Here is an 18,311-nt window from a genome sequence, read left to right as displayed (position 1 = left end):
TTGTTTTGTGTTTGTTTGTTTTTTGCGCCATTATATTCAGAGGGAGGGCTCACCATATGTGATTTCAATATATAAGAAATTAACCCCCCACCCCCAGTTCTTTACACTTTTTGTTTCTACAGTGGGAACCTCTCCGATCTCGGTGTTTCAGTTGCCTCCATACTGTGGTTACACTCTGAGGACATCGTGGAGTGGCCTTGAGATGATGGTGCCATACGACGCCTGTTACATCACCCAGGAGGTATCAGCAGCAGCGTTTGACACCCATCATCGTCTCTCGTGGTCTGTGTTAACTGCCCCTGACTTTGTCGTGCTGCTTTCTGTCAGAATAACAGTTACATGCTGCCCCTGCTGTGGTGGGGCACCCCGCTGAAGCTCTCCTGCCCAATTCGGATATCCACTCCTACACCCTCGTTCCCTCTTTCACCACCCTCAGTCTTCTGCTCCTCCTTTGGCATGGCAGTGCAGATACATGCACAGGAGAAGGATATACCTGCATTGGGAGTGAAAGGTTTTTTGTTTTGTGTGTGTATTTTATGTAAAGTTAGGAGATAGCTTAATGCTTCTGGTCTTGAAGAATAGTGGAAATTTATGCAATTTTTAAACACTGGTGGTTTTCATTGTCAATTGAGTAAAAAACAAAACAAAAGTATGTTCAATGTCTTGCAGTGAATGGAGCTTTGCATCCATTTGTATCTGAACAGTGTGCGTACTATATCGACTCCCAGTCTGAGGAGCATACTTTGTTCATCTACTCCAGTGCTCCTTGTTTCACCAGTAGAGTAAGTTTTCCTATTTTAACTGGATTACCAGACTGTTTGCTTGCAATAATATCTGCAACACTTCTTTTAATTCCCCCCCCCCCCCACAGGATGGTCTCCAGCTTGAGCTTGTATTTGGTGATAATGAATACATTCTCTCCTGCCCAGTCACTTCTTGGTTCCCCTATGCACCCTCTACACCTTGGTCTCCACCTTTGTCTCCCGACAACCCTCAGTATCCCAACATCCCAGATCCCGTTGGACCTTCCCCTCCTCCACCTCCAACCCCAGAACACGGAAAATTTCCGGGCTATCCTGACTACAGCTATCCTGGTCTCCAGTTCCCCCAGCTGCCCCAGTTCCTCCAGCTCTACCCTCCTGGGCCACAAGCCAAAGAGCCACCTCAGCCCACCGGTGACAGTCCTCCCGGTTACCAGCCCAATTTTCCTGGGAAGTCACCTTATTCTTTTGGCTCCTTGAAATATCCACCTTCTCACTACCATTCTCCAGTCATGGTGCTGGCCAGGCCTGATCCCAATCCTCGTCCACTTGAAAATGGACAGTCTCCACATCAAGTGCCTAATTTACCTCCTCAGTATCTATTTGATTACTCCCATATGTCATTCTACTACCCAACAGTGACACCAGCTACAACCACACCACCTCAAACCACCACTACTACTGTTCCTCCACTTACAAAACCAGCCAAACCTCCATCACATCCTCTTTACCCTCAGTACTATCTTCAGATGCCTTACTATCCTGAACCAGTAAACCAGCCACCTGTTCCTCTGCCTCCTGGTCCACAATATCCTCCTCCATCTCAGTCTAAACAGCCTATAGGTCCTCCAGCTTCTTCTTACAGCTCCTATTATGGTTATTGGCCAGTGTCCTACCAAAAACCTTCTGCTGCTCCACTTGACCCTATTAAAACCAGGGCTTACAACTTTCTCTCAAATCTGTTTTACCTACAACCAGCTGAATCTCCAACACCTGCCAATGAGGAACCTCAGAAACCAGTTCCACAAGAGATCTGTCTGCCTTACAGTCACACAATATGTAGCTCTTATCCTTACCATGTTTATCATACTCTCTACCCACCACACTACATTCCACCCCACCCCCCTCTGCCTCGGTATCCAGAGATTCAACCACCTGTGACTACACCAAAGCCTTCCACCACCACTACTACTCCCCCCACCACAAGCTCTACAACCCCAGCTGGGCCCTCTCCATGGACTCCTAATCTCCAGTGTATGACTGGGAGGATGGTCGCTTTCTTGCCTTTTACTCACCCAGACTCTATACAGGTCAAAGGTTGGTGTTTGTCCAAACATAAGAGCTCTTTGTGTTGGCAAGTAGTTAGATAAACAGACTAGCTGTGACACTTTAAATTATTTTACTGCCAGCTGCCTCGGTTAAAGAAGAAATCCTTAGTCAGGTATATTTGTGATTTGAGGTGCTGCTGAAGAAATCACAGCAAAATATACTTAATATTTGACATGTATTTATTTTTTTTTAAACCATAACTCTAACTCATAACTAATAAGTATTTAACTAGGTGTCATGTTTGCTGCATTAGACATACAAATTGTGCAATTACTTAGTTAAGGGGAAAAAAAACCCAGTGATGTATCCCATGGTGGTGGTCAGAGGGCCCGGTGGCGCCAGTGTCCGGCAGCCTCGCCTCTGTCAGTGCGCCCCAGGGCAGCTGTGGCTACAATGTAGCTTGCCATCGTGTGTGTGTGTGTGTGTGTGTGTGTGTCTAAATGTAGTGTAAAGCGCTTTGGGGTCCTTAGGGACTAAGTAAAGCGCTATACAAATACAGGTCATTTACCATGTAGAAGTCTCAAACTTACTAAAACTCATGTACCAAAGATGAAACATACAATGGCTTTAAAGAATTTATTTATTTTTTCCCTAAAAGATTTAGTTTTTTCTAGTGGAAGGTTCGCCACAATTTGTCTTCATCACTTTTTGTGGAGGCAGGGGCGCACTGGCTCAAGTATAATTTCCTGTGGAAATTAATTTCTAACCAGGCTCTGACCTGTTTAAATGTTTTAACATTTAAACCCTTCAAACACGGTGAAACATTGTTTGTTTAGCTTCCGTATGTTTTTATTGTTGCATTCATAATTAGTTATAGTAAGGTAAGAATTTAGAATCTGACTTTCAGAAAGAACAAGCTGGTTTGTTTATTTTTGTCACCAGAGACATTGGAGAAAACCATAGTCTTAAAATAAGCGTGCATTTACGTCTGAAATAACGTAGCTTTTCCCAGATGAGCTTAGAAACGCTGTCAGTATGTTTGAATCAGGTTTTACTTTCAAGATGAAAAATGTATGTAATCTGCAGTTATCTAACTAATATTGGTTCCTACTCCAGACCAAACAAACATCTGGACTTTCGTCTCCAGTGTGGCTCCATTCTGTGGGTACATGCTACAGATGACTGAGGGCTTTGGGGTAATTCTCCACTCTCCTCTGCCTGCCTGCCACAGCCACTTACAGGTGGGATCAGTGCGTTTAGTCTGTCATTTTTGTGTTTGTTGTGGGGGTTTTTTTTTGCATTGTTGCTTTAACTTTGTGTTTTGTAATGGGAGCATAGCACACTGATTCCCAAAATGCCAACTGTGTGCATTATTGAAAATGTCTAACTTGGAAAATAAGGCAGCCATTGTATGTCTTTTAATCGCGTAATGTTGCTGATGATGCAATGTCCAACTTCAGGCGTGTAGTCATTGAATTGGAATGAGACGTCGACATCGGTCAGACACAACTTTAGAACCACCTCCTGAAATGTTGTGTAGGTTCAATTTATCCATCAAAGCAGTTCTGACTTGTTATGGCATTGACACCTGACCTCTATCTGCTCAGATTGTAATGGTGTTTAGGTGGGTGTTGTCATACTAATGAGCCAAAAGGATGCCAGGTTCCAGCAGGTTAAAGAGAACCCAGCATTGTAATGACATGATCAACGATCGATGTTTCCTTCACCTGTCAGTGGTTTTGTTCTTGTGGACGATTGTTTTGGATATGCAGGATAAAATGGCACATGCATTAAAAACAAGGCAGCTCAAAGGGAATCCTTGAGTACTGTGATATTCAGTGGTATCACAATGACAGACTGACAGGAAAATTATTCAAGTGTTGGTTAAACTGTTAATTTCTGAGTCTGTTGCCTGGTTGCTTTCCATTTTTCTTTTGTCTGTTAAATTTTCATTACTCTATGAATAAATGGATGGGGGGAACAAATGCACAGATGAACTGCAGTCCTCTACAGCAACATGGCAAGATATAAAGCTATTTTGAATTGCTGATGATGGCAGTTTGCACCATTTGTGTTGTCACTACAGCAAGTCCTGCTTGCATATAGAACACAGCCGGGCAGTTCTTCCTAGTCAGCAGCGCATATTTATGATTAATCCCATATGGACTATGCAGCACTGGTTCTGCATGCATCTGTGTTGGGTGGAGTTTTTTTTTTTTTTTTTTATTAAATATGTTCTCTGCAACCCAACTGCTGAACTGTTTTGTGACCTCCACTGGCAGACTTTATTTTTGAATACAGGCGCTTGAAACCATGCGTGGTTGCTCTTATTGATTTTGATTTCTCTTGCTGTAGACTCCCACGACCATTTCCTTACCTCTACGGTTTTGGGACTTCTCCATGGCGCAGTACAGGACTGTGGACCTGGAGTGCCCATTTCAAAGCCCCTCTGACAATCTTGCTACAGATGCCCCACTACCCACACCAACCCCACCAAGCACCACCAAGGATGGGATCGGACCGTCTGCTGTTCCAAAGCCTAAAATCTTCTGCTCTTCTCATGAGATGACTGTGGAGCTCCCCTTTGGTCCCATTTCAGAAATAGTTGTTAAAGGTGTGTGCGTCTGTGTGGTGGTGGTGTATGCGTTCCAGGTGCATATGTTTGCCATCATCTCTGCATGAGTTGACTACTACATGGTTCAGGGGCTTTGGTTTACTGTGAGTGGGAGTGGCAGACTTGGTCTTTATTTTGACTGGGGAGTGCTTAAACGGAGCCCCTTACGCCTGCTGAGATCTATAATTGTGCCGCTTTAAAGTGCACACAAAAATAACTTGTTGTGCGTTTCCAAATGTATTTTTCAGACATCAAGGGGAACCAGATGAACCTCAAGGATGCCCCAAAGCAATGTGGGTACTCTGCAAGCAAAGGCAAAGATGGCAAAATCCATTTGAATCTACAGTTGCACTCACGCTGCCACATGAGTGTGCAGGCAAGTATTGACTTGGATTTCACACTGAGCATATGACCTTTTTGTATAATTGACTATTTTATGTGCCTATTAACTCTGGTATAAACATTTTTCTCTAAAAGGGTACACTATACATCATCACTGTCATCTACATGACACTAAATGGCAAAAAGGAGTCTCAGTTTTCCTGTCCGGTTACCATCTCGGGGCCCAGGCAAGGTAGATAGACTTAATATTTACTCCTCTGAAAGGCTGTTCAATTTGCCAAAGGTTGTTTTCTCCTGGCCATTCAGAGTTATTTTAACTGTGTGGCTGACATTTGTCGTGCTGTCCCTCAGAGTGCAACCTTCCTCACGAACAGCGTCTCCCCTGTGGATCCAGCCCTCTATCCCAGACACAGTGCCTCTCCATGGGCTGCTGCTTCAACAAGCACCCCCCTGCCTGCTACTACCCCATGGATGGTGAGCTGCAGTCTGCGTCCCCACTGGCTTTTTCACACCACTTAGCTGAGTACATTTGAGATGTTTTGGGTGCAGAAATGTAAGCGCTACAGCTGCTGGATGTGTGAAGAGGGATATTCAGGGCCAGCGCAGCATGATTCAAGCTGGCAGTGACACAAAATGTGAAAAGGGTATAAGATACCTTGGGTCTCATTATCAATTGCCTCCTGAGATTTCTGACCTTTGGTTCATCTGACCTTTACATAACTGTGCATGTGTATCTGTGTTTGTCTTTCTGCATCCCCCTCCAGAGTGCACTATTGACCGCCACTTTGTCTTCTCTGTGCCTGCCTCCATCACGGAGCCCCCTCTTTCCCCTGCCCTGCTTGTCGCTGCCGGCAACTTCACCTGCAGACCTCAGAAAGTGACTTCTGACTACGCCTTGTTTAAGATCCCGATGGATGGCTGTGGGACACGCAGAGTGGTGAGATTTGACCAGTGCACACATTTACTTCAAATATTTAGTGTTTCCTATAGTTACTAGAGTGCTGATTTAATGAGTCTATAGCTAATTGGGGAAAATAATGAAAAGTCCAGTTGTATTCCATGATTCCCTTGGTTTGCATTAAGAAATTCCTTTTCCCCGTCCTAACAGATGTTGGGGGAAACTGTTGTCTATATGGTAGAAGTCATCAACATGGTTCAGGCAATCAGCCTCAACTATGGCACTATCACAAGAGATTCTCCTGTCAGGTCAGACCCATATTTACCTTTAATATGCCCACAGTGTTCACAGAAAGCTTCGGTCATGTCACTGAAGGATGGAGTGAATAACTCCATGATGGACAGTTTGGTGGATGAATAACATGCAACAAAGATGAAGAAATGACAATAAATGATTAAACTGTCTAGATATTATTTATCACATCTTCTGTCTTAATTCTCAGGCTGCTGGTGGAGTGCAGGTACATGCCAGGAACAGTTCTGACTGTGAGCTACATAGTTAAAACTCCCACCCTCGGTCCTGAAATTCAGTCCTATGGGGCATTTGGAGTTCAGCTAAGGATTGCTGAAGGTAAATTGTACTAATTTCAAGACAAAATGCTTTTAATATCAAATAACCATTCAACACTGGTTGGGATGGATTGGAAAAATAATTGAATAACAAACAATTGTGGGGAAATTAAATATTTAGGCAGTGTATGAATATCTTAAACTGCATCCAGTTCAGCTTTGAGATCTTGTGCTTGCTTATGAAAGAGTGAAATGCTATTCCTATATACCTACACGGCAGATGACCAGTACAAAAGGTACTACCCACAGTATCACCAGCCCTTGAAGATGATGCTGGGGAAGCCTCTCAATCTGGAAGTGCGGCTCCTCAACTCTCCAGATCCCACTTTAGTTCTGCTGGTACACTTCTGCGTGGCCTACCCCCGCTCTGGAAAAGCTGTGTGGGTGCTGCTGTACAATGGGTAGGTTTAAAAATGTGAAAAGAACATAGGAGGGGAAAAAACTGAGCTCGTAGGAGGAGGAGAGGTCTGTAGGAGTATCAAAACTTTCTTCTCACAAATATTTGATTTTTACATGGAAAGTAAAACGTGTTATCACATTGGCTCTCATCTATTCCACAGATGTCCCAACCCTTTGGACCCAGCACCGCCACAGGCTGTTCCATCGCATCCTCAGCCACTTTCTCCTGATGCTCAGACCCGCCGCTTCACCATCACAACCTTCCAGTTCCTTCCTGATGGTGAGTTTAAGGATCTGGATGAAGAGGTAAGCAGGAACACAGCCACTTGAGTTCTGCATATAATGGTTTTGGGCTACTCTATAGGCATGTAAATACTTCTGTAGGCCTAGGATTGTTTGTTAAATTGGGATATGACTTTTTTTTTTTTTTTTTTTGATGCCATGGCTTTGCAAAAATACACCTTTCTGTTAGCTCAAAGCTTACAGAGACACAGACCTGCATGTTAAAATCAAACTTGAAATGATAAACATGATTTCATAATGTCCTGTGACATAACAGTTGACATGTATACATGTACAACATTTGTTCTGGATACACTTATTGGGTATAAACTGTTTTAACACATGTTAAAAAAGTGTGACTCCTTGCAAGGAAACTGTAAAGACATGAGGGGTGACTCGGGACTCTTGCACAGTACAGTATCCAGGCTTCCTGTCTTAATTTGGTTAAAATGTGAACAAATGTGTGCTTGTAGACTCTCTATTAGTGCCAGTTCAGATGAGTTATCTTTTCATCTAGTGGAAACGTGTTGTCTGAAGACGATTTGTGGCTATATCTCTAAATCTCTTAGGCAGCATTCCTAATGAGATGTGGAGGAGCCATTTTGTAAGCTGCAAATTCTGGCCCCATCTCAATTGCCAGCAGCTGTTTGTAATATTACGCTGCACACTCTGGAGACTGGACACAACATTAAATCCTGCTCTACTTTTCTTCCCTCTCAGATCTACTTCATGTGTTCGACTGAAATCTGCTCGCCACGTGATGGTCCTTGTGTTGAAGGATGCTTTGGCCAGTGACGGTGAGGATAATTAGCGCTCTGTCCTCAAATCACCCAGCACACTCTTGTGAACTCGGGTGGATCGCAACAAAACTGCCATGAATGAACTCCTTCACAAGCCGCCTACTCTCCGAGAACAGCCAGAGAGCCAGTAGTAGCTACAGTTCCATATGACAGCAGGACAATGTTTTAGTAATGAGGACAGTTTTGAATTATTAATTCATTTCCATTTCCTGTTTTTTCAGTTACACCACAGTAAATGCATGAAATTAGCCAAGATGATTGTCTGACTAGTAAAACAGCTGTGTTTAAGTCTTGTTTATATACTTCAAAGTTAATTTCTTAACCATTTCTTTGCCCTTTTTTCCCCTTTTTCTTTTTCAGGCCTCAGCCATCACTCTTAACTACCAATAAAAGCTCTCAAGTAGCATGTGTGAGTTTTTTTATTTATTTATTTATTTATTTTTATTTTTTAAACTGACAGCCATTAGCTTTTACAGTAGGAAGTGGCAGTACATCAAAAAAAAAGTGCGAGGCAACTTTGTGTGGACATGCTATCATTGTGGAGTAGACTGAGCCCACATGGGTCTGCCTTGCTTTGTTAAAGTTTATGTGGAACATACTGTAGGTTTTATGTGCATGTTTAGAGCAGGATGACTGGAGGCTATGCACGAAGAATGAGGTAGAAACCTCAGCATGGACAGAAATGACATGCTTGACCTCATTACACAGTATCCAATTTTATTTATAAAGCACTTTAAAATACCCAGCACAGGAACAACGTGCTGTACAGAAAAGAAGTTAAAACAATAGAATAACAGAAAAAACCAAAATAAATAAAACACCAACATAAAATTAAAGCAGCCCTATATTAAAACAAAAACAAGATAAAACAGCATCGAATCAACTAAAATAAAAACCAACATCTCACGGTGTCAAAGGCCAGGGTAAAGAGGTAGGTTTTCAAGAGTGACTTAAAAACGGATAAAGAACTGGCCTGTCTAATCTCTAAAGGAAGCTCGTTCCACAGTTTGAATGTTATTCATGATTATTATGCAGCTTCAAGTAGTAATGCAACTGTGACTGAACACATTCTACAAAAAAGCCACCATGTATGCCAGGGGAAACCTTCTGATGGCACTTCCCAACTCAATTTGAGTACTTATTACAACACCCCCTCCCTCCCCGAAAGAGGTGTCACAAATGAGACCCAATGGTAAGAATTGGACTGGCAAAGCCTCCAATCTGGCCCACTGGACAACTTTGGAGAATGTAGTGGTGGACCTCTATTTTGGACAAAGTATTACAGGTTTTTTTTTTTTTTTTTTTTTTTTTTTTTTTTTTTTTTTTTTGTGTATGTAGACCTTCCCTACACCCTGATAATTTCTTGATTTTTTTTGGTACATTTCTAAGCTAAAAATTGTATGTAAATCTGTCAGCAGAACTCTTCTTCTACTACAGCTGCACTTCTTTATCATGTAGGAAAAACTGAGACATCCTGTTAATTTAAATTATTTTCCTTATACTGTCTTGGAGATTGTATATTTTAGTTTCTGTACACTCAAAGAAAGGGGTGTTTCACTGGTCTGACCCACATAAGATTAGCCTGCAATGTAAATGAGTTTGACATCCCTGGTCTTAACACTTTGTCTAGCATTCACACATGTGCCGATGGATGCATTAGGGCCAGCTTGGTTCAGTAACCTGCTCAGATATACACTGACATGCAGACTAGAGGAGCTGTGGATCAATCCATCATTACCACCTCAGCCACAGATGCTCCAATGTCGCCCCACTAATAAGGGCTGAGCTTCGAGTTTATTTAATAAGGCACAAATCACCTAAAAGGCCCTTTTAGGTGCAACTCACAGTAAACCCCTGGCTCTTGGTGTCCTTGGGCAGTTGTCTACTTTACTATTAAGCTTGAATTTTATTATTTGTGCATAGAAACTAACTCTGAGAATCCACATGTGAAAATGATAAATGTAAGGCTGCAGCTGTCTGTGTGGCATAAAGGCTATAAAGCATGAGATCAAAAACAACCGTTGCATATTCTTAATGATTAAAATGCTAAACCTGTGCATTGCGGTAATGTGCAAGGGAGACTTTATTGTGCAGAAGTCACTCAACTGTGATTATAAGTGTATATCCCGAAATATCCAGTTATCAGAGTTGGGGAGGGAAAACGAGAATGTTTGCAAGGTAGAGTGGGAGGAGTCGTGGCTCCTGCAAAAGGTTTTTTTTCCAAAATAAATTAAACTGGGACTATTCAGGCCAAGCGACTCGAGATTGTGCTGAACCAACACATGTAATAAACCTCTGCAAGTCTGCTCTTGTTTGTATTTTAAATCGCTACAACAGTTCCCCTTTGAAGTGCTCCTTTCCCATGGTACCCTTTGACCACTGGGTGTCATCCAAGCAATAAAAATGCCAGAGGAACATAAGGTACTCCATGCTGCATGACTCACAGCTGGGCTTGTGTGAAGACCTTGGCCTGCGTATCGGTTGTGTAATGAGTTAGGCATGAAATCTTCCCGAGCAGCCCACCCCCTTTCAATATTCAGCCATGTAATGTGGCCAACATTAAAGAGCAAAAACTTTTATTTTGAAGAACTGCGCACAAACAAAAATGTGAATAGTAAAAGCAGCTTACAGTTACAGTTTTATTTTTTGGGGAGAGGGGTTGAATTGTAGTGCGTGTCGCCCCTTCTCTCTCTCACACACACACACACACCTCCCCCTCGGTGAAATGTATGGAAGCACTGCGGCACACTGCGTGTATTTTGTAGGCTGCATGGCTGCCTGGCTCTGCGTTCAAAGGCAAGAGCGGAAGATAGGAGGAGGGGAATGACTACACCAAGAGAGTAGGAGGAGGGTGGAAAGGAGGGAGGGAGGACAGTTTCCTTTCTGTAACACACACGCTACATGAACACACCGGGAAAGCGGAGAGCGGAAAGAAAATAATAAGCGAGAGAAAGAGAGGGAGAAGGAAACGCTGCAGCCCCGGCGTCCGTCCGTCCGCCTGTCCGTCCTTCGGTTGGTTGGTTGGCTTTATTGTTTTTGTTTTTTTGGGGGGAGGGAAGAAGCCGTCTTTTCTTTAAGCGCAGACTTGCGGACTAACATGGGAAGAGAGAGCTCCTGAGGAGGATTGACTTTCAGTGAACCTCTGCTCTGTGGTAAAAGTCTGTGGCTAACAGGGAGGAAAAAGGGCGACGGGGAAGACATGTTGAGGGTTTTTTTCATCTTGAGGTTGCGGTAGGGTATTGATGTTGTGCTCTTAAAAAACACACAGCTCTCCTGGAGTGGGGTTAAAAAAGAGAGAGAGAGAAAGAGAGGGGGGAGCAAATGGAAACTAGGCAGTAGGCTAAGCTCAGGAGCCATTGTTTTGATCGGTGTTTGTTTAATTGGCTTGTTATGATCTGAAATAACGTAGGCCTCTTAGGCATCCCCGCAGTAAATACATACACGGTCAGCAGACAGGGGCTACACAGCTGCAAATTAGCCCGACAGAGCTGCTCGCATTGCAGGGGACTCTGTTATGAAATAACAGGGAAAACGGTGCTTGTGTGAGATTTCCTTTTATATATATATATATTTTTTTTTTCAAGTGACATTTTTTAAGCCAGGCAGCCAAAACATTTCCAGATACATCAACTCACTGGGGGGGAATCATACAAAGGCCCAAAATACAGTGAAAGCTACTTGGATTATTAAAAGACTGTTTTAATCCCTCCGACGATTTAAGCACAGAGGTGCACTAGATTAGGTTATTTTAGCCCCGTTTAGCTGAAGAGAGGGAACAAAAGATTTTTAAATGTTAATGTCGACCGACGTTGCATCCATCATGCTGCCTGTATCCCGGGGTCTCATAGACCGGGATAGAGAGCTGGACCCCATGGCCGGGGTGCATCCCAACCCCGGTGGCGCTCCTGCAGCTGTTCGCGGCATGAAGCGAGGAGACCCGGAGCCCGACGGACAGACAGCGGCGGCTCTGGTGGACTCGACCGGCGCTGAGTGCAAGCGTCCCCGCATCGACGGCACAGGAGGAATGGGCGAGGTTGGTCAGGTACAGAGAGGATTGTTTTTTGTTTTTTTCTTTTTTTTCTTTTTCCTAATACAATAAGGCAAAGACGGCTAAACGCAATCGTGGTGCAAGGCCAGGTTTCTCTTAATAATTTGGCCTATGCTGTTAATGTAATCTCACGATTTACCGGTGTTTCAGATGAGTGATCAGTGCGGATAGTTTAGAGCTGTAGCGGAGGGCCCAGCACACAGGCCTGTGACTGCTCAGCCCATTACCAGCTGTGCAGGAAATGCCACCACAGCTGTAGATGACTCTACATGCTGTTTGAAGATGGAGCTGGATTAGTAACAAAGTAACTCACTGCGTTAACTGGACTGTTATAGATGCTACGGTGAAGCTCAGACAGTTAATTTAAAGGGGAATAGCAGTAATCCGGTTTGTATTGGCCTGGTTCATAGTTAACTGGTTAGTTATTCGAAAACCTGTCCAAAGATCATCTTCTGGTCTATGAAAACCCAGACAGCCCTGGCTGAGGGTGAAGAATGTAAACACGTCCAGCATTTTACTACACCAAACACGAAAGAAAACATTCCTATGTGGCATAAGTGTGTACAACATTTGCTTTACAACGAGTCAGTGTCCATATCTGACTGTTTGACCTTTTTTTTGGGGGGGGCAGACTGCAGGCTATCTAGAGTAAACAATGATCATTTTACCAAGGAGCCTAAACCTCATCAGTCCAATTGCCTGGATCCTAACACCCCTGCTTTTATGAGCACCACTGCTAAAGTGGACTAGCAGTCATCAGTTTGTTGTTGTTGTTTTTTCCGCCCCTTTCCCTCATTGATCCCAAAATGGTCAAATATTGTTATTAATAGAGCGTCACATGAGGACCCGAAGATGCTCTGGATAACATTAAAGTGGATTATGTAGGGTGAAGTACTCCAGTGGAAGACAGAAAGCTATTTCTCCATCGCTGAAAGCTCCAGTAATGGAGGTGAAGTGGCTTGTTTGCTCCAGTTTGGAAAACTAAATGGCTGGCTTTAACGTCGTCCTGCTGTCAGTCGAGGGAGTGCTGACAGACACGGCTAGAAATGTAATGCACTTAAAAACAGATGTGCAGGGAAAAGAGTGTGTGTGTGTGAGAGAGAGTGGGAGAGAAGAGCACGGATCAATAGCTTCAGCCCCTAAAACGTATTGAACGTGAACTGGCTGGACAGTCCGGAAATTAGAGTAGGAGAACCCCCTCCTTCCCTAGATGGTGCAGGAACAGATTTGCCCTATCACTGGCAGCAAAGAGGCTTTGTTTCCAGCTAATGGGATCACATCTCAAACTGGAGGGGGCATTATAACCGCACTGATCCCTGAGATCCTTATTTAAGGCCCTGGATTTTATGGGATGCCGTCACACAGATATTGGTGAAAACCAGATGAAGCTTATATACTGTAGTCCATTGTGTAAAGCTCCTATTAGTGCACTAGCGAGTTATTAAAAACATCTTCCAGCCCTATATTTTTATATAGCAAGTGAATTTCTCTTCTAATGCTGTCATTGCAGGTCTGATGAAGTCAAACAAATAAAGGGCAGCCGTTAGATTCATTTCCAACTCCACGTTAAGTGTCTTAAAATAATCCTTCTTTGGACCTTTGTCTAGCTCAGGGGTCAGCAACCTTTAACACCCAAAGAGCCATTTGGACCCGGTTTCCACGCAAAAGAAAACACTGGGAGCCGCAAATACTTTTTGACATCTAAAATGAAGATAACACTGTATATATTGTTTTTTACCTTTATGCTTTGTGTGAACAACTAAGGTGTGTTGCTTATGAAATCCATGAAGTGCTAAAGAGAAAATTACATTTTATTTATGTAATGAACACATTTTGAACTCTTAAAGAAATATAACAAAAGGAAAGACACCCAGCTGAACTAAAATGATCCAGCAAACAAAAACTGTTGTGAGCCGCCACCCTTATATCGCCTTTGGGATTTTGGAGCCTTGACCTGACTTTTAAAAAATAATTGGGAAAAAAAGCACTATGCTGCTGAAAAAAGAAAAATAGATATTTGCAAAATTCTGCCTAAATATGTATTTTACCTGGTTAATGTGTATGGAGGGGCGTGGTCTAGGAGGACGTACCTGAGCGGCACCCGCAATCGCGCCTCGCCGCCTTAACCTCTGTGCCGTCTATGCTGTTGCTGGTATGTGTCGGGCTGTGAGCTGAAAAGCTACAGCCGGCTGCTGCCGTGGTATGTTTACAAAGGGACTTCTGCTCCCGAGCTTCTGCGCACAGCGTCTGCAAATCGGGGCTGTACGAAGTCACGTCATCTTTACGCAGGACTGTAAGCTGTCATCTGTGAGGCGTGAGCGGTGTTTGTTTTTAACATAGCTCACGATTGAGAATAGCTGCTGTCATAATGTGGATCCGAAGATCCATAATTAGCCTACCTGGGGTTGAAAGTCTCGATAAATGCCTGGCGTTTCGGCGGGTTAACCGGCTTCCGCGAGTGTGACGCTTATTTTGAGGCGTGAAAAAAATAATAGAATATAATTTTATTTTTATATTTCAATATCACAATAATCTTCCAATTTAGAACTACAAGTTAAAAAAGATCTAACATAAATAAAATACACTTCAGCTAAATACTTCTAATTTATCCTCTGCATTTAAGGTCACATTTCTTTTAGACTGGATTGGCGGCCCCTCTTAAATAAAAAAAAAGTGGGCGGGGCTTCTGTACTCTCACAGCAAGAGCTGAGATGGCAGTTTTCGAGATATCCCCTGTCATTGACATCACACAGACCCAAACGTAAAAAATGAAAAAAAAAAAGCAGCCTGAAACTAGAGCACCAAGCTTCAATATTAGAAATTTTGAGTGTTAAATATGATAGCACACCACTGTGACACTGTACATATGACAGAAAATAAGAAAAAGCATACGTGGTCCTTAAGTTTATTATTCATACATTCTGTACGTGCAGTTTCACCACTTTTCTATGTTTTCTCATTAAACATGTGCAGTCTGAACGTTTGAAGACATGAAATGTGACCATAAACTTTCTTTCTGACATTTTGCAGACTATAAAAATTAACCAGTAAATAATGTCATTAAAAAAAGTAAAAGGCAGAAAATTCATCCATAGATTTATATTATTACTCCAAAATCTCCACTGGGTTTAAATTTTTACCGTTGGCCTTTTAGGGAAAACAAAAAATAACAACCCTCATCTGTACAGACCATTTTTCCACTGTGCTTTGTGCCACATGCTTAACGAATTACCCCCCTCCCCCCAGACCCAGTGTGTGTATGTAAAACACTGACGTATTTTTATACCTCTAACCCGCTGACACCATTAAGGTTTCAGAAGCAAACTGGGGTGGGTGACGTTCAGTTTTCCTTAGTTCCTTAAATCGGGACGCTTGACTTTCCAAGAAACGTCTATAAAATCACAGAGAAGGCCCGTCTGTAAAGCTAATCTTCACGAGGAGGGTAAATACTGGAAAATGTTACAGCATCTGGTACCCTGGCTCCTGCAAAGCACGCTGTCTCCCTTCCTTATTTTTTTTTTCCATTCTTGATTTTTTTAAAAAGTCTTTATTGCTGACGACACGGCAAGAGTTGAACTCTGACCTGTGAAGCCAGCAGAACAGGGGTGTGGTTGCGGTAGAGAGAGAAAGTAATTTATACCGCTGTGGCCTAATAATGGGATCTTTCCCGTTTGGTTATTGACACTGCTGTTTTTCTCATTAGGCTCTGATGTCATCACAGTGGAGTGGGAGGAAGTGCTCTGTTGAGTCAAAGCTACAAAGTTTTAGCAGAGCAGCAGTGCGTTTATAAATCGGTGCAGCAAGCAGTGAATGACTGAATGCTCAGCTAACGAGGGCAAATAAAGCCAGTGAAAGGAAGAAAAAAAAGAAAAAGGGAAGAAGAAGCTGAGTGCTTTCAGCAGTATGAGTTCAGAGAAATTAGCTACTGATTTCCTGCCTCTGCCGTTGCCCTTCTCCGATTTTAAATGAGCGTGCTGCTCTCCCCGCCAACCCAACAACACACAATCAGTCTGTATTGCATTCCAGTGCAGCACCGGGGAAGTCCTGCATTTTTCAGGGTGACAGAGGATTCATAACGGCACCCTGCGTCTTCAGCTCTGGTCAGATTTTGGGAATTGTCGAGAGTAGCTTGTCGGCTTCAATATCCATCTGGCCTGCTGCTGAGCGGCCCGTGTTTTGTTGTCACTCTGCGTAGGAACCGGGGCTCTCTCTAACCTAATAAGGTCCTGCCTGGGGCGACAGCGCTGAGGACAAATGACTTGACTAGGACGTTAATGTAGGTGGATCACCCTGCTGTACTTTCATCTCAGCCCCTGCACTGAAATGGTATGAAAATGTCAGCAAGAAAAATGTTCTCTTGCAGCCGGTGGAGAATATTTGTTTAGTTTTTGGGACCCTGATTTTCTGTGATGAATTGCAAGGAGAAATCTCTCGACTGATTCATGTTGAAGACCGGCGGTGTTTTGAGACTTGGCTTTGGGGGGAAATTTGATGTTGCTACAGTGTACTTATCCTTATATTAGCTTCAGTCTGGAGACTTTACAGCATTTCTAGTGTTGATGGTGTGTAACAGTGTATCAGTTCATGCTTATTTGAAAGGTAGACATCAGTCTCAGTGTTCGAGAATTTCCCAAAACGGAGCTATTATTGTCTTGTATTACCCAGTTTTTGCATAATATAATATCTTGGGGTGATTTTTAACTGTAGTACTAAAAAGTTATTCTTTTGAGCTACCAAATTGTGCGGTTAGGGGATTTACCAGGATTTCTGGCTTTGGATGGGGTGTAGTGTTATACTGATGTTTATTTAAACATTGCTCTTCAATCTCTATTTGCAAACTGCACAAAACTGTGCTATTATGGTCTTTCTCCCCTATTAATAAATCATTATATATAAGTGTATAGTGTATAGTATGAATATTAATGACTTTCAACCACCAATAATAAAAGGTTTAGTGTTAGATAATAAATTGTGATTCTCTGAGTAGCTAGAAACATTATCATTTCTTTAATAAAATAAGTTATTACGTCTTAAATCCAACATGCAGATTGTTACTGGGTCTTCTCTCAGTTCCTGTTAGTTAAAGTGAAGAAGATTGAATCACCTTTACCTGAATAAATGAATACTGCTTTAGCCAAAACAGGAAAAAAAAGTAGGTGAAGCAGATTTATGAAACCTTTTTCTCTTTTCTTCTTGTCTCCATATTTTTCCTCCTAACTGCTTTGATCTTTTGCTCATACCGAGGCTGCTGGCTCGTGGCTAGCTCTGACTTCTGGATAGCTTTAGCTTTAGCCACTTTCCCTTTGCTAGCTTCTTTAAAATGTCCATTTTCAGTTGAGTGAGGGTGATTTATGACCCCGATTAGGTTTGTTGCTACGAACAAATCTATTCAGACTTGCCAAAGTAAGCCGTAGCTTTTCTTCTGGTTTGCTTTGGCAAACTTTGTGTCTTTGCTTACAGTAAGGAGCTTCAACACTAATGATATTTTGGCATGTGAATGTGAGTTTACGTTTGACTTTTTCCCTGCCCCGCAGTGTGTGTGTTGTGCGTGCATGAAACGGACCAGCTTGTAATCAGACAAATGTGAGGCTGACCGGCCGGTCACCGGTCAAAGCCAGGAGCGCTGGATATCAGCCGATTCCGCTCCCTGGCTGGTTGATCCGCGCATCTCTAGTTTGATTTTTAATTTTTTTTTATTGGTACACTTGGTAAATTAATTGGGAAACCATTTGAGCATTACATCTGGGGCATAGGGCTGAAAAATGTGATGATTTCTTTGTAGTTTTTGTGTAATATTTCTTAAATACAGTACATAAAAGAGATGATGTATGGGTCCAGTTATTGCTACTCAGTCTTCCCATCAGGCTCCACCCTTTTACAGGAGTTTAACTGCCTTTTAGAGGGAAGTCTGACATATTAAATGTAAAAATGGGGCCAGCAGCCACAATGTCATCAACATCGGTTCCAAAAATCCAATAGTGGTCTCTGGTTTCACTGGAATGAAGGGATAATGCAGATTAATCATTATGGGCAATTATGTGGTGCCGTAAATAATTACATACAAATGTTAATTCTCTCTCTATCAGATCTGAAATAAATTGGGGGATCCAAATCACAATTGTGTTCAGCGGTTTCATTATGTAGCATGTGATCCAGCAGCTGATGCTGCTTCATGATTATCTTCATGCCAGAAGGGTCGAAGCAGCCTCCAAACCCCCCCCAGTGACTCCAACCAGCGTACCCTCAAAGAAGCACGTGTAGGTTTACTG

The 18,311-nt window shown here is 42.7% G+C and overlaps 2 protein-coding genes across 4 annotated transcripts in view; both read left to right on the top strand.

Moving 5' to 3' along the window:
- The window catches only part of LOC102213713 (uncharacterized), a 9,462-nt gene extending 1,065 nt beyond the window's left edge, over nt 1-8,397 (top strand). The window contains exons 3-18 of the mRNA XM_005747063.2: nt 123-241; nt 328-511; nt 670-782; nt 872-2,078; nt 3,147-3,271; nt 4,386-4,644; nt 4,893-5,020; nt 5,122-5,218; nt 5,338-5,460; nt 5,751-5,923; nt 6,095-6,192; nt 6,387-6,514; nt 6,734-6,914; nt 7,074-7,218; nt 7,915-7,991; nt 8,355-8,397. Coding sequence (XP_005747120.1) covers nt 123-241; nt 328-511; nt 670-782; nt 872-2,078; nt 3,147-3,271; nt 4,386-4,644; nt 4,893-5,020; nt 5,122-5,218; nt 5,338-5,460; nt 5,751-5,923; nt 6,095-6,192; nt 6,387-6,514; nt 6,734-6,914; nt 7,074-7,218; nt 7,915-7,989 — 3,155 coding nt within the window. The 3' untranslated portion in view covers nt 7,990-7,991; nt 8,355-8,397. The remainder of the gene's footprint in view (nt 1-122; nt 242-327; nt 512-669; nt 783-871; nt 2,079-3,146; nt 3,272-4,385; nt 4,645-4,892; nt 5,021-5,121; nt 5,219-5,337; nt 5,461-5,750; nt 5,924-6,094; nt 6,193-6,386; nt 6,515-6,733; nt 6,915-7,073; nt 7,219-7,914; nt 7,992-8,354) is intronic.
- Nucleotides 8,398-10,808: 2,411 nt separating this feature from the next.
- The window catches only part of rbfox2 (RNA binding fox-1 homolog 2), a 37,981-nt gene continuing 30,478 nt past the window's right edge, over nt 10,809-18,311 (top strand). For 2 of the 3 annotated variants that reach the window (XM_013914334.1, XM_005747061.2), the window contains exon 1: nt 10,846-12,036. In XM_013914334.1, coding sequence (XP_013769788.1) covers nt 11,785-12,036 — 252 coding nt within the window. In that variant the 5' untranslated portion in view covers nt 10,846-11,784. Of the gene's footprint in view, nt 12,037-18,311 lie in introns of all 3 variants that reach the window. The other variant, XM_005747062.2, reaches the window with a different exon arrangement.

Source organism: Pundamilia nyererei, unplaced genomic scaffold (assembly GCF_000239375.1).
Source record: "Pundamilia nyererei isolate P.nyererei 1_Seehausen unplaced genomic scaffold, PunNye1.0 scaffold00187, whole genome shotgun sequence".
NCBI classification, from domain to species: Eukaryota; Metazoa; Chordata; class Actinopteri; order Cichliformes; family Cichlidae; genus Pundamilia; species Pundamilia nyererei.
Note: the sequence above shows the minus strand (reverse complement) of the source record. Positions and strands in the feature narration are given on the sequence as shown.